The sequence below is a fragment of the Mus caroli genome, chromosome 14 (genome assembly GCF_900094665.2).
Source record: "Mus caroli chromosome 14, CAROLI_EIJ_v1.1, whole genome shotgun sequence".
Taxonomy (NCBI): Eukaryota; Metazoa; Chordata; class Mammalia; order Rodentia; family Muridae; genus Mus; species Mus caroli.
Genome location: NC_034583.1, coordinates 62056580 through 62071912, shown reverse-complemented (window position 1 = coordinate 62071912; position 15333 = coordinate 62056580). Strand labels below are relative to the sequence as shown.

The 15333-nt window shown below is 45.6% G+C and overlaps 1 protein-coding gene across 2 annotated transcripts in view; it reads right to left on the bottom strand.

Annotated features, from left to right (window-relative positions):
• Gfra2 (GDNF family receptor alpha 2) overlaps nucleotides 1-15333 on the bottom strand; it is an 89226-nt gene that overhangs the window by 4931 nt on the left and 68962 nt on the right. For both annotated transcript variants that reach the window (XM_021181643.2, XM_021181644.2), the window contains 3 exons: nucleotides 5848-5957; nucleotides 5022-5162; nucleotides 3748-3920 (listed from right to left, as the gene is read on the bottom strand). In XM_021181643.2, coding sequence (XP_021037302.1) covers nucleotides 3748-3920; nucleotides 5022-5162; nucleotides 5848-5957 — 424 coding nt within the window. The remainder of the gene's footprint in view (nucleotides 1-3747; nucleotides 3921-5021; nucleotides 5163-5847; nucleotides 5958-15333) is intronic.

Below are 15333 nucleotides of genomic sequence, written 5' to 3'. Positions count from 1 at the left end.
ACAGAGTCAGCCAGCTCTCTCCTGTACCCCTACTCCTGTTTTAGGCCCCACCTCCCACCTCAAACCCTTGTCTTCTCTCTCACTTACACACTCTCTCTTTTCAAGCCTGTGAATAAGAGTGTATCACGAGAATCTTCCAGCAGGCCTCCCTGACTCTCTGCATCCCTCCCTTGCCAAATGATCTCCACCCAGTGTCAGATTAACTCCTGTGATCTTGGCTCTGAGCAGATCCCACATACCCCCATGGCCCAAGTTTGTCAAGATCTCACTGTTCAACACTTTCTGCCTATTCTATGTGCACAGGACCCACCCCTTCCAACACAGAACTTCCTGTCCTGACAAACCATAATTCTTTGAGCTCAAAGCCATGGGTCTGTAAATGTTTTCAGTAAAGGGTCAGTGGCAACCATTTTAGGCTTTGCAGCCAGAATAACTGTCACAACTTCCTACAATGCTGCCTATGGCACAGAGACAATATGCAAACACCCTAAGTCAGCAGCTCAGCTATTCCCTCTGCCTGCCACACCCTTGTTTACTGAAAACTATGAACTCAATGCCCATCTTATTTCTTCAGCCCTGGCAGGGGGTTTCCCTTGCTGGCTCGTCCCCAGCTTTCACAGCCACACAAGGCAAGCCCTCCAACCCTAAACCCAAGTAGATCAATCTTTTGAATGGGACTCCTGTCTATCCCACTGTTTTGAGGAACAGGGAACTGGATGATTAAAGTTCTCAGTCTCAGGACTCACTATAGAGTTAGAGTTTCTATTGAACAAATGGAGACATGTGCTAATGGGTTCCCCAGTCCCATGCTCCAGTACCAATGGGGCTGGGGAAGATAGCCATACATGTAAGAGTATAGGATGAGTAAAGACAGAAATGTGATACTTGCAAGGCCCACTTCAGGCATCAGGTGAGGGTCTTACAACAATCCTTTAGTCCTCTTTTCAGTTGTCCAAGATAGGGCACCCTCCCTGCCTCAGCCTTCAGAAACAAAGACATTGGTTATCTAAGACTGACCTGCCTCCCAGCCAGAGACCAGTGGAGTAGGGGAGGAAAGACAAGGACATTCACACAAGGTTCAAATATGGACAGATCTCGAGGCTTGAGGCCACCTCAGAAGATAAAAGAAGCTCTCAAAGTTCCAGAGCCAGAGAGCCATATAAAGGGGGCCAGAGTTGGGTTGTTTCTAAGAATGAACCTGAGGCTACATCAAAGACATAGGACAAAGGACCAACTCAGGACTCCCTATGCTGTGTAACATTCCTGCATCCCCTCCAGCAGGCCTTCAATTAGAATAAGAAACCTCAACCCCACATCCACTTTTTGTGCAGAGCAGACTTGAAAGGGAAGAAGCAGAAGGCAACTAGAGGCCCAGAGGTCCTATCCCTGCTCAACCACCAAGTGGCCATGAGGTCGCCAACAGGTTATTGCCCACCCTAGGACACCCCCCCCCCCGTTTGGGGAAGAAATGTTAAAGGATCCATGAAGGCTTAACCCCTAAACACACCTTGGGTTCTTATCAGGCTGCTATCTCTAGGGGCCCCTTGAATTTCCCCCAAGGAAGGAAAGATAGATAAAGGGAGATAGGAAATATAATCTTGCCTCGTCCAAGCTGTATTTTGGAATATATAGGATCCCAACCCTAACCTGAGCTTCCTGCTCTGCCCCCATTCAGGGACTCTTTCTATAGTCATATATTACTGAACTCCCAAGTTCATCAAGACCACCATAGAGTCATAGATCAAAGATATTGTACATTAGCAGAGTGATGGACATAAGATGGGTGTAGAATGGGAAGAATTAAAGTCCCCAGGCCAGCCCTTAGCTGAGGCAGGACAAAGCAGCCTGGCATGGGTGGAAGGGGGTTCCCTAAAATATATAGTAATCAGTGATTCAGAGGTGCTCCCCCTTGCATTTCTGAGCAGAAATTTAGGGAGAGATCATGTGCAGGTGTCTCCTAAGTACCTGATTTTCTTCTTTGTCTTCTAGAATGACTGTCCCTAGTATTCTGTTCAGTGACTTAAGTCAATGAGTGCCAGGATGACAAGCCCTGGGGCTATGCCTGAAAGAATGCCTGCTAATGAGCCTCCCACCCCTACCCCAGCCCCAGAGCTTCCTAATCCTTGTCTTTGGGCAGCAAGCCTCAGTATACAATGCATTTTCACATCATCTCCCAAACAGCTTGTCCATCATCTCCTCTGGAATGAAATCAGGATTAAGACAAGCCCCCCCCCCCAGACTAGAGCCTGGTGAAAGCCTAGGTTTTAGGTGGAAAAAAAATAAGTAAGGATGCTTTAGCAACCTAATACACCCCCCCCAAAAAGACAATGAATGGGGGTCTATAAGATGGAAGAGCCAATACAGGTGCAAGCCTAGCAACCTGAGTTAGAGCACCAAAAATCCACACAGTGGTGGAAGAAGAGCATTTACTCCACAAAGTTGTCCTCTGACCTTTACATAAGTGCTATGGCATGTACACCTGTGTATATTCATCATACACAAACAGGGTTACAGATAACAATAATTGATTGATTGATCAATATGTAAAGAATTAATTTTTTTCTAAAAAGAAATAATGAGATATGGAGTTTTTAGCCCTTGGGTGAGGGCTCATGCCGCAGCACTGAACTTCTCCTACTTAGGGTCACTCTCTTTAGCAGATAAGCTATTACCGTGAAGGATGCCACTGCTTGGCCATCAAAGCCATAAAGACTGTATGTCTTAGTTGAGTTCCTATGGCTATGATGAAACAGCATAACCAAAAAGCAAGTTGGGGAGCAAAGAGTTGATTTGGCTTAAACGTCCACATTGTAGTCCATCAAGCTAAGAGAGGAACAGGAACTCAAGCAGGCCAGGAATGTGGAGGCAGGAACTGATGCAGAAGCCATGAAAGAGTACTGCTTATTGGCTTGCTCCTCGTGACTTGCTCAGCCTGCTTTTATAAAGAACCCAGAACCACCAGCCCAGGGGTGGTACCACTCACAATGGGCTAAGCCATCCTCCATTAATCACTAATTAAGAAAATGCTCCTGATCTTATGCAGCCTGATCTTATGGAAGCATTTTCTCAAAAGAGGTTTCTTCTTCTTAGATGACTATAGTTTGGGTCAAGTTGACATAAATCTAGCCAGTACACTATACAACCCAAACCGTATTAACCTCACTCACCAATGTTTCCCTATAAGCTCATATAAGACCTAGTATGCAATGGGTCTATAAGCTACATTGCATGGATGGATGGATGGATGGATGGATGGATGGATGGATGGACAGATGAACACTATAAGTCTTAGAGTCAGATGAAGGTTTGAAAATTCAGATCGCCAACAGTCAGCACAGGTACACTCACCTAAGACCTCTGGATCATTTTCCTGAATATTGAATAGGAATGTTGTCACCTCATTGTGAATTCAATGAGATGAGAATTATCAGTGTACTAGTTGATAGTTACCAGATGGGAGCTTTATGGTAACTACTACATTTCTCTTGTGCCCCAGTATATCTGATACAATACTGTTAGGTAACAGGTGTTTTCATAGTATCGAAGAATATGCCTAAATTAACAAAGAGGTGAGAAAAGTTCATTGCTAACTCCCTACCCCTTGGGCTTCTAAACTCAAGGAACCTTCAATGTTCCTCCGGTGGCCCCAGTTGAATGGTTTCCTATAACATGTCTGACACCATGATGTTTTCTGGATCTTAAGCCATCCCAAGCTCCAGCTCTCAAGCTTCAGAGGCACACCCTCACCTGGATAGATGTGCAGGTGGTGATGACACTGGTCCCCAGGCTGGTGCTATCACTGAGGTCATCTGGCAGTGAAGGAGTTTTCTCTACCCGAGGGGCCTGGGTAGCTGAAAATGTGGGACCTTTGGGAGACATGTTCACATCTGTGCCATTGCCAAAGGCTTGAATGGCATTCCCTGGAGAGAGGACAGAGAGAAACAGCAAAATCAGAACCCACTTCCATCATGCCTGGTTGAACCTATTCCTAACCACTGCCCTCCCAACAGGGCCCAGAAACTGAAGACGAAATGGTAGGATAATAGAATTTGACTTTGCTAAGGCTCCCTTCAGACTTAAAATGATCTCCCAGTTGATGAGAAAAATAGAAGAGGAGAGCTAGACAAGGCTCTCTGCTCTGCAGTCTCCTCAGTCTATGTTCTTCTAGGGACCCCTGGGACCCTGTCACAGTAGAACATCCGCTGTTCCTTGCCATTTCAGCTGACCCGACTATCCTCAAGAGATACAGCCCCTGAGAAGCCTTGAGCCCTCCCTTTTCCAGGACATGGGTGTCTGAACTCTGACACCACAGAGAAAGAACTATATCCTACAACTTCCATCTGTGCTGGGGTCACACGTGACTCCGCAGTTTACCTCCATCTAGCTACATGTCCTTTAATGACAAGCACTGGGATCTATCTCTGAATTCCTGAGTAGACAGGGAAGGGAAAAAAAGACAGATGAACAGAAGGAAGAAAGGAGAGAAGTGAAGGGGGAAGGGGAGATGTACAGATGGAATTATCAGCAAGGGATATCAGACTGTAAAGACCAAAGGCAGGCTGCATTTGACTGGGACCTCTTCTCTGTGCAGCCTTTTGATCAGTAGTTAAATGACTTTTTTTAAAGTCCTCAGTTCCAATAGGTAAGAGCTAGTACATGGAGAGGGTGCCTGTGGTCCTCAGGAGAAGACCCAGTCTCCAAGAGAAACTGGATGCTGCTGTCAGAACAGCAAACTAAAGTCCTTCTGCATTGACCTTCCATGGGCTTAGGGACTCTGATGGTAGACTTGTCATGGGCAGCCCACTGACAGTTCTAGTATGAAATCTCTAAGAGCTCAAACCTTCAGGTCTGTGGAGCCCTATATGATGCAGAAGCCACATATGTATCACTGGCCATCCTAACAAAATAAGAGGAAAACAACCAGGGCAGACCACTCTACGTTTCCTCCCAGGTAGCAGAAATGTATGCTGGGTAGGGAACAGAAGGGACATAGAGGCATGGGAAAGTTTTCTCAGACTTACGGAGGCATGGGTTTTCTGTGAAGTCCTTGAGGAACTTCTCACACTCTTCTTCCATGTTCCCACTGCCACGACAATTGCACCAGGGAGACACCACGATGCCCGTGGGGTTGGAGTCCACATAGTTCGGTGTCATATCAAACCCTGGGAAAGATGATGCATAGGCACAATAGGACAAAGTTGTTCACCTGCCCCCCCCCGAAAGCTTGTGTTTGTGACACCCTAACTTACAATCCTAACTGAACACAATTACCTCTGGTGACTATGAGGTCACCAGGAACAGAAAGGACAAAGACCCAGAGAACCACCAGACTCTGTGTCATCAGAAGGTCAGAAAAGACCCCATTAGCTCCCACCCTGTCTTCAATCTTCCTTGCTTTCTACCTTGAAAACATGCAGAGTGATTCTTCTAGAGTCAAGGAGTTAAAGGCTCCTATCCTGGGTTGGATCTCAGTGCTAGCATTTGCCAACTAAATGAACCTGGTCAAGGAACTCAATTTTCTCTTAAGCATCAGAAACATCAACCACTCTTTAGTGGAAGCTCCACACTTACTCATTAGCAATACCTAGAAGGCTGTAGCTTAATTTCCAAAGCCTTGTAACAAAGGCACAGGGTCCCTCCTGATAAGGAGGTAGCCTCCCTTCCCCCTAGATGCTCTGTCTGAATCTGCCACAGGCAAGGTTATGCTGTCAGTCTCCCAACAGCCTTGGGCTGGGCTGCAGCAACCCCCACCCCAGTGAGACGNGGGGGGGGGGGGGGGGGGGGGGGGGGGTGATGGTGGTGAGGGAAGAAACTACTTAAAGTACAGAAAATGTAAGCAGGGCTTACCAATCATGCCAGCATAGGAGCCCAGACATGCCTGGTAGTTGTCCGCAGGGCAGCTGGTGATTGTCCGGTAGGAGGCTCGACAGTTGGCGTGGAAGTCTGCCAGGCGGGACCTGGTGTTGGGAAAAGACCAAGGAGGAAACAGTTTAGTCTGGCAGCCTGCTCCAGCCTCCTCCACACTGCCTGGGGCTCCACACTGCAGATCCTAGAACCTGAGGAAGCCAGGAAAGGGGGGAGTAGGAAGTGAAGGTAGACCTATGGAGCTGGGCATAGTGCAATTTAAAAGCCCGAGCCGTGCACCTGTCATACCTGCACTTAGAGGTCTAAAGCGGGAGGGTTTGAGGCCAAACTGGGCCACATAGTGAGTTCCAGGCCAGCCTGGAACATAGTGTGAGACCTGTCTCAAAAAAGAGCAAAACTAAAGAACCATTCTCTAAATGGTCCTTGTTAGCAGAAAAACAGAGGGGGCAGGGCTGTGCTGGCAGACAGTATCCAGACCTGGGACAGGGAACAAGTTTCTACTTCCTGACAGCTAAAACCTTGAAGAATGTTGTCCATATCCTCTTCCAACCCAAAGTGGACCTAATGATCCCTACCCTAGCCTGTAGCTCGAAGAATCCAGAACTCAGAGAGGGAAGGCAGGGTCTCCTTAGGGTGAGGCATCTCCTCTTTGTCACTTGGACTCTTCTGCATCGTCACAGAGCAGGCCAATAGGTAGCCCCTCTCCCTACCTCCCCAGCTCACCAGACATAGCCCACCTTTTAAATGTTTCTCATGACCTAGCATGCTATCACCCATTGTCATCAGTACCTGTGACATGGCTTTGTAACCACCTGTGCACAGCTCAGTCACACTCAGCCAGGAGCAGGCCCAGGCCTGTTCTCATTACCCAGCCTCAGAGTTGAATGTGGCACAAAGCCACACTCTTGGCTAGCTCCCTTCCTTCTCCCTCTTCTCCTAGTACTCTGGCCACAGAAGTTTCCATCAGCCTGGATTAAGGAAGCTTCCCCCTTATCCTGTCTAAGGCAACCATCACCCCCTAGAGGGGAGTGTCCTGCCCATGTGGCCTCATTCATCAGCCCCTCTCAGTCTCTGACAGCACAAAGCAAGCATGGTCCCACTGACACTTCAACCTCAGACTTATGACTTCTACAACTATAAGAGAGTCTATTTCTGCCATAAGCTACCTGGTCTCTGATACTCTGCTACATCCTTGGGAGATACTATGGGGTTTTCAAATACTCCATTTTGGCCAAATCTCCCCCCAGAAGAAAGCAACAGGAGAACATAAAGGCAGAATGGAGGTCCTGTAGAATCCTATATCGTGAGCAATCACTGTTTACCATCTTCTCTATGAAGCTGTTTAAATATCTTCTCTACAGGTTATTTTAACACACCCTCTAACTGAAATGCAAGCGTCCATTCAATTCCATGTGGGCATGTATGGACACTATCTCCTACTTCCTGCATCCCCAAAGCCACCGAAACTTTCAACACAGAGGTTATTTTTCCATGATCATGTTGGATTTGTCCTATTTCTCAATGCAACCACACAGAAAGTCTAGACCAGGCAACTCAACAGCACAGAGACTTGCTGACATTGCTTTGTTTGATCTTCCCAATAAGAACATCCACTGCTAATATTATTCTTTATTTATTTCTTTATCTACACCCTCTAAGACCCTGTTAATAGTCATGGATGGTAGCTATCCCTCATCTTTGCTCCAACTTGGAGCATATCCCCTGGCCTGTGACTGACAGAGTCACGATGGGAATGGTAAGCACATCAATATGGTATCAGAAGGGAACCCCCATGACATGTTCAAGGCACATGCTCTCCACCCCTCTGATTACGGCACAGGGCTTTGGTGAAATGTTACTATCCTCTCAGCTCCTTACAAATAACATCATCTGCCCAGAACTGAGCTGAGGGTTCCGGCTAGACCTGTAGCTGTTGGAAGCCTCTTGAACTGCTCCCATTGACACCAGCATCCAGAACAGCCTTGTCCTCTCTCAAAAGTTTGGCTCCAAGATCACACAACACTAGGAACACTGCCTATCTTGTGTCTGGCTTCAAAGTGCCAGGAGCCTCTCAAAATCACCAACTCAAAGGCTGGAGAAGACATGGAAATATACATGGGAGGAAATGAAAAATGTCATTTGAGAGATATCTAGGACATTTCACTAGCAAAGGAGAGATCAGCCTGGCTCTGTAGGAGAAGTGGGGGTGACAGTGCAAGCCAGAGAACAGAAGGTGAAAGAGTACAGACCCCTCCAAGGGTTGTAGCCAGAGGGGTTCCTGAGCTGCAAGAAGGATACTGGTCCAGCTGCTGGGAGAGCCATCTGTCACATGATGGTGCACAAGCTCTTGTTCTATTGTGTGACCTGAGGCTCACTGGCTATGTCTCTGGTACTCAGTGTCCCCACTTAAGTAGAAAGCTACGCTTGCCCAGAGCTTCAATAAAGCGGTGAGAGATACTGGACAAAGCAGCTCCCAATGTAGATAGGAATCATCATCTTTACCGCTTTCTCCCCTCAGCACTCTGCCTGGCAATCGCAAACAGGAAATGACTATTCATGACCCACAGAGAACAGAAACACCCCACTTTATCCTGTGTGGGCACTGTGTGCATGTCATGAGAAGGGAGGGCTCCAAAGGCCGCTTGGTGGATCCCAGGAAGACCCTGCCCTCCTGAATCCACTGATCCTTCCCATGCCACGATGAACGCAGGGAAAAAAGCAGGGGCTCTGGAAACTTAGGAACTGTGCGCAGAGCCCCCGCAGCCAGGCCCCCAGGGTAATGTAAAACGAAAACACCATCTGTGGCTCCAGCCTACTGCCCTCAAAGAAGTCTGGTGGTTAGTGTCAGGAACCCCAGACGTGATACTGTTCAAAAGTAAAGGATGTGGATTTGGAATGCTGGTTGGTGAGGGGACGGGAAGAGAGGGAAGCAGCTAGGCCTTCTGCTGTCATCTTAGCCACTCTCAGCATCAAGGCAGCTTGGCAAGCAAAGGGGACAAATGGGGCCATTTAGAAGGTTGCCAAGTCCAAGTCTCCAGGAGGCCTTTGATTGCTCAAGTTTCTCTCTGCCTCTCAATCTGTGATAAACCCACAGCAGCGAGCTTCCTCTGCCAGAACAAGAGACCAAGTAGAGTCAATTTCCTTCAGGCCCTTTACATACTCCAACTCCAGCACAAGGAGAATCAACCACACTCCAGCCCAAACCATTATATGTGGGGTGCCAATTGGTGATCGCCACCTCCTCTAGGCAAAATGCCACTCATCCCCCAGGCCCTGGGATATCACTGGTCTCTTGGATTCTATTTCTGCTACCAAGAGCTGATCTTTCCCAGATCAGTCCCCCACTTCACAGATTTAAGGTCCCCCCACTCCTGCCCTCCAGAAAAAAGATGGTGTAAAGAAATCACTGAGAGGAAAAAAACAGGCAGATAAGCAGAGAGAAAAGAGCAGAGAGCCATCAAGAGAGTGGAAATGCACACAAACTAAATTCCTCTCAGCTGAGCTCAGGGGAGCAGGTAGATTGCCCCAAAATCACGAGCCCTCTCTGGGCCTGGTTCATCAACAGCTGTGGCCTATTCAATCACAGGGAAGCAGCAGGAGAGAGACACTTGACCCTAATTTGATGAAAAGGTGGCCATAGTAGATGCAGCATGTTCATCTCATTTGAATTTCAGATTTTATTACTATTACTATTATTATTATTATTATTTTACATCTCAGACATACTTATACTAGAAAAAAGTTTTTTGAATCTGGAATTCAAATTTTACTTGGCATCCTATCTCTTTTTTTTCTATTTGATTTTTTTATTGGGTATTTTCTTTATTTACATTTCAAATGTTATTCCTTTTTCCAGTTCTGCCCCCTCCCCTCTGAAACCTCCTATCCTATCCTCCCTCCCCCTGCTTCTATGAGGGTGTTCCTCCACCCACCTACCCGTTCTTACCTCCCTGCCCTCAATTGCCCTACCCTGGGCCATCCTATCTCTTTAATCTGCTACCACAGGTGCCCTGGTCAAAGGAGAAAGAACAGAGCTGGTAAACATAACACACTTCTAAAAGTGTAGTAAACAGACTACCAGCATTGTCATTGGCCAGAAATTGCTAGGCATGCAAATTCTCTAGGCTCCACCCCAAACATACACTGCCTAAAATTGCTGCATCATCAGAGCTGGGAATCTCACTACCAAGCCTCCAGATGCTGGAATGGCAGGCTCTGAGCCTCAAGTGTGGCAATCTTCACAAGCTGCCGAGTTGGGCTTGTGGGTGCCTTTCAGATCCTGCCTTCTGGGCTTCAGCTTAAAATACTCCTGCTTTATGCCCCAGACATGGAAGAAAAAAAGCCCTAGGAGAATTGTGGTAGCATGCTTCTATACACATGTATATATGTGTGCATGCACACACACACACACACACACACACACACACACACACACACACTCCTGCATCCAAAGAAACACATAGTACACAGTTATAGGAACATGCCCTTATGACTGCTTTGTATGTGGTGTTATCCAAAAGAAAAGGACACAGGTTCCTGTCTTTTATTAGTGACATTCTGACTTGGCCCAGGCTACCACACCTTTACAAGTCTTCTTAGGAGAGCTACATTTGGATCTGAAGGGTCCCCACAGGCCTGTGTGCGGAATGCATGTTCTCCAGCTACTGGTGCTATCTAAAGTGACTGTGGAGCCTTAGGATAAAACACATGAAACTCAAGAAGAAGGAAGACCAAAGTATAGATACTTTGATCCTTCTTAGAAGGGGGAACAAAATATCCATGGAAGGAGTTACAGAGACAAAGTGTGGAGTAGAGACTGAAGGAATGGCCATCCAGAAACTGTCCCACTTGGGATCCATCCCATATATATCTACCAAACCCAGACACTATTGCAGATACCAACAAGAGCTTGCTGACAGGAGCCTGATATAGCTGTCTCCTGAGAGGCTCTGCCTGTGCCTGCAAATACAGAAGTGGATGCTCACAGCCATCCATTGGACTGAGCACAGGGTCCCCAATGAAAGAGCTAGAGAAAGTACCCAAGGAGTTGAATGGGTTTGCAGCCCCATAGGAGGAACAACAATATGAACTAACCAGTATTCCCAGAGCTCCCAGGGACTAAACCACCAACCAAAGAAAACAGGTCAACCATTTCTAACAGGTATTTTGTCTGAGTAACACAGAGAAACTGACATAGGAGGTGAATTTCTCAGTCAGTTCCCCAGACTGTTCCAATGCTGGTCCATGCAAGGCTTCTGGTTTGCACATCTTTCGACTATCAAGTTGCAGCTCCAATGTGGCTAGAATGGAAGCCAACAAGTCCCAGTTTGTAGTTGTACGCCATGGCCAGGGGCCTGCCAATCAGAATGGCATCATCACCAGCACCGGTAACTGTCAATGACAGCACACTGGAACATTTCATGAAAGGGTAAAGTGTTCCCAAGAAGAGAAAATGGCTCAGGATAGACTGTGTGAACAACACCTTCTGGAACCTGGAGATGCCTGGCCCAGATTGGATCAAGTGTTTCTTGGCCATTATAGTCCAAAAGGGGGTCCTGACTAAGCTGCTACTGATGAAACAGGCAAGAAAGAACATCATTTGCTTCTGGTTATCCCAGCTTGCGCACAAACATACCAGGTCTGCAGTGTTATTAAGAACACTTACATAGCAATCTGAATAAAGAAATGGAGGAGGAGAGGGGGATGGACACGGAAGAATGGAGAGAAGAGAAAGAGAGAGAAAGGAGAGAGGAAGAGGGGGAAGGTTTCCTCCCTTGCTTCCTAGGATACACTATCACTTCTATGTTTCATTTTATAAACCAGTCAAACACTTTATTTTTAACCTAGCTGGGTCTCTGATAGTTAAAATTTAAAAAAAAAATGACTACTACTTAACTTCATTCTCTGATATTAAAAGGCTTTCTCTAGCCAAGCNTGAAACAANCGGGGGGGGGGGGGAGCACACTATGAAAAGGTTACACAGAAGCCCACGGACATGGCTCTGTGGGCAAAGTGCTAGCCTCACAAAGGAAGACCTGCTTTCAATCCCCAGCACACACACACACACACACACACACCTAAGCATGATGTCACCTGCTTATAGTTCGAGGACAGACCAATGAGAGCCCCTTTCTCAGATGAAGAGAACAGCATCCCTGAGAATGACACCTGAGCTTATCCACTGACTCCCACATGTACACATGTGCTCGGCTCACAGCCACCCCCAAACACACGTGCTCCATCCCCAGACACCCCCAAGCACACGTGCTCCTCCTCCAGCTAACACCCCCCCCATATACATGCCACTACCACCCCCAAGACACACATTAAAAGTAATATTAGTTAATAAATTTTTAAAACCTGCCCTGGGACCCCACTCCTGCCAAACTACCACACATATAGCCCCAGCCTGGCATACCAGGCTGGCAACACCTCAACCCCAGATATCTGCAACTATTCCTCAGGAGCGTCTCTCCAACCCAACATTCAAATACAGCCCAGCTTAAAGCTGATGGAAGGCAGCTTTACCCCTCCCCCATCTAAGAAGCCCCCTCCAATGGAACTTACTACCCAGCAAGAGTCCAGACACACAGCTCCCCCCCCCCCCTGCAACTGTGTAGAACTGCTATCACTTGCTTAGAGTACTCTACAACTGAGCCAACACTCACTGGCCTGGCCTGGCCTGGCCTGGCCTGGCCTGGCCTGACACCGATCCAGATGTCAAGTATACCCCCAGCTGACCAGCTATAAGCAACTCAACCTGGCACAGACCAGTGAAGCACACCCCCATCTTATTACCTGACTCTTCACTGCCTAGCCTCCTCCAAGTTCCCCCAGTCCTCCACCCATCTCCAGGCTCCAGCTTTGTGGCTAAAAAACACTTAGCAAGACACATCCAACAACCTAACTTCAGATGCCCAGGTCTCATCCAAAAATCACAAGCAATGAAATGAAATTAAAAAGCAAAACAGTCCGCAAGGAGAATTTAGATGAAATTGAAGACACGGAATTCAAAAGAACAATTATAAATAACTTCAAAGAGGTCAGAGAATTTAAAGAGATTGCAAACAGCTGAATGAACTCAAAAACAGAACTAAACTGAATGTACTCCAAGTAAACACAAGAGAATATCTTAATGAAATAAGGAAGTTCATGCAGAATGTGAAAACAGAAGTCAACGAAGAAGCTGAAATAACCAAAGAAAAGTCAACCTGAAATAAAGCTAGAAATGAAATTCTCAACTCGTGCAATGAAAAGATCAGTGGATAGTTTCACAGACCAGATGGATCGCCTGGGAGACAGAATATCAGGACTTAAAGACTAATTAGAGGAACTGAACTATTCAACCAAAGAAAATGGAAAAATCAAATTTTAATGCACAAACAGACCATGCAGGGTCAGTGAGACACCATTAAAGACCACATCTATTAATTATAGGTATAGAAAAAAAAGAGAAGAATTCCAGGTCAAAGGCTTGGAAAGTATTTTCAATAAAATATAGAATAAAATTTTCCAACCTTGAGAAAATATGTCCATACAGGTATAAGAAGCCCAGAGAACTCCAAATAGGCAGGACCAGGAAAGAATATTTATCCACATGTGATGGTTAAAATATTAAAAAAAAAAAACACTAACATTGCAAACTTTATATGTCCCAGTACAGGGAAATGCCAGGGCCAAGAAGCAAGAGTGGGTGGGTAGGGGAGCAGGGCAGAGGGAGGGTATAGGGGACTTTCGGGATAGCATTTGAAATGTATATAAAGAAAATATCTAATTAAAAATGCAAAAAAAGCCCACCACCACTAACAACAACAATAAAAGGACATTGAAAGCTCCAAGAGAAGAAGCTCCAAGAAAGGTCAAGTCATATAAAAGGTAAAGCCGATTTGAATAACACCTGATTACTCATAGAAACTTTTAAAGCCAGAAGATCTAGGGAAGATATATTCTGAGCTCTGAAAGATCATAACTGCCAACTCAGAATATTAAACTCAGGAAAGCTATCTTTTATAAGTAAAGGAGAAATAAAAACTTTCTGTGATAAAAACAAACTAAAGGAATTTATGACCATTAAGCCTACTCTACAGAGGATGCTGGGAAGAACACTTGAGACTGAAGAGGAAAATAAATACATCCAAGAGAAAAATATACAATACCAGGACAATTCATCACAGAAACTAAGAAAACATCACAAAGTCATCAAAACTACAGAAATTAATATACACCTTTCAGTAATAACTCTGAATATTAATGGCCTCAGATCCCCAATTTAAAAAAAAGTGCAGACTAGCAAACTGGATTAAAACCCAAGATCCATCTTTTTTTCTGCTCCAAGAAACATACTTTATTATCAAGGGAGACATCACTTGGAATAAAGTTATTGAATGGAAAAGGGCACTACAAGCAAATGGAACTAGGGAACAAGCAAACATAGTTACTCCAATATCTTAGAAAATAGACTTCAAACCAAAGCTGGTCAAAAGGAATAGAGAAAGGCATTGCATACTCACTAAGGGGGCAATCAATTCATTATGAGAATATCAATTCTAAGACCATATGCACTAAATACAGGTGCACCAAATTCTATAAAACAGGGGCTACTAGATGTAAAGCCGCAAATTAACCCAGCATGGTAACTGTGGGGAATTGGATACCACAATCTCATCAACAGACAGGTCACTCAAACAAAACTTAGATACATAAACATTGGAATTAAGACACACTATAATCAGCCGGGCGTGGTGGCACCCGCCTTTAATCCCAGCACTTGGGAGGCAGAGGCAGGTGGATTTCTGAGATGGAGGCCAGCCTGGTCTACAGAGTGAGTTCCAGGACAGCCAGGGCTATATACAGAGAAACCCTGTCTCGAAAAACCAAAAGAGAGAGAGAGAGAGAGAGAGAGAGAGAGAGAGAGAGAGAGACTACAATCAAATGGACCTGGTAGGCTTCTCTAAGACATTCCACCAAAACAGCAACTAATGCACCTTCTTAGTGGCACATCGCATGGTCTCTAAAACAGACCACAATTTAGGACACAAAGCAAGCCTTAACAAATAGAAGAAAATGGAAATAACTTCCTGTATTCTGTCAGAACACAATGGAATAAGTCTAGACATGAAGAGCAAGAAAACTGGACCAAGTACATAGACACAGGAGACTAAACAAGACCCTATTGAATGATAATTGGGTCATTAAAAAAAAAACTACCAAGGAGAAAACACACACTTTCCTAAAATTCAATAAAAAGGAAATCACAGCATACCAAAACCTCTGAGACATAATGAAGGCTATCCTAAAGGGAGAGTTTATAGTGCTAGATGACTATATCAAAAATTCTAAACAATTTCAAATGAAATAAAACTTAGTGGTGTCTCTAAATGGTCCATCCTTTCATCACAGCTACGAACTTTGTCTCTGTAACTCCTTCCCTGGGTGTTTTGTTCCCAATTCTAAGAAGGTGCACAGTGT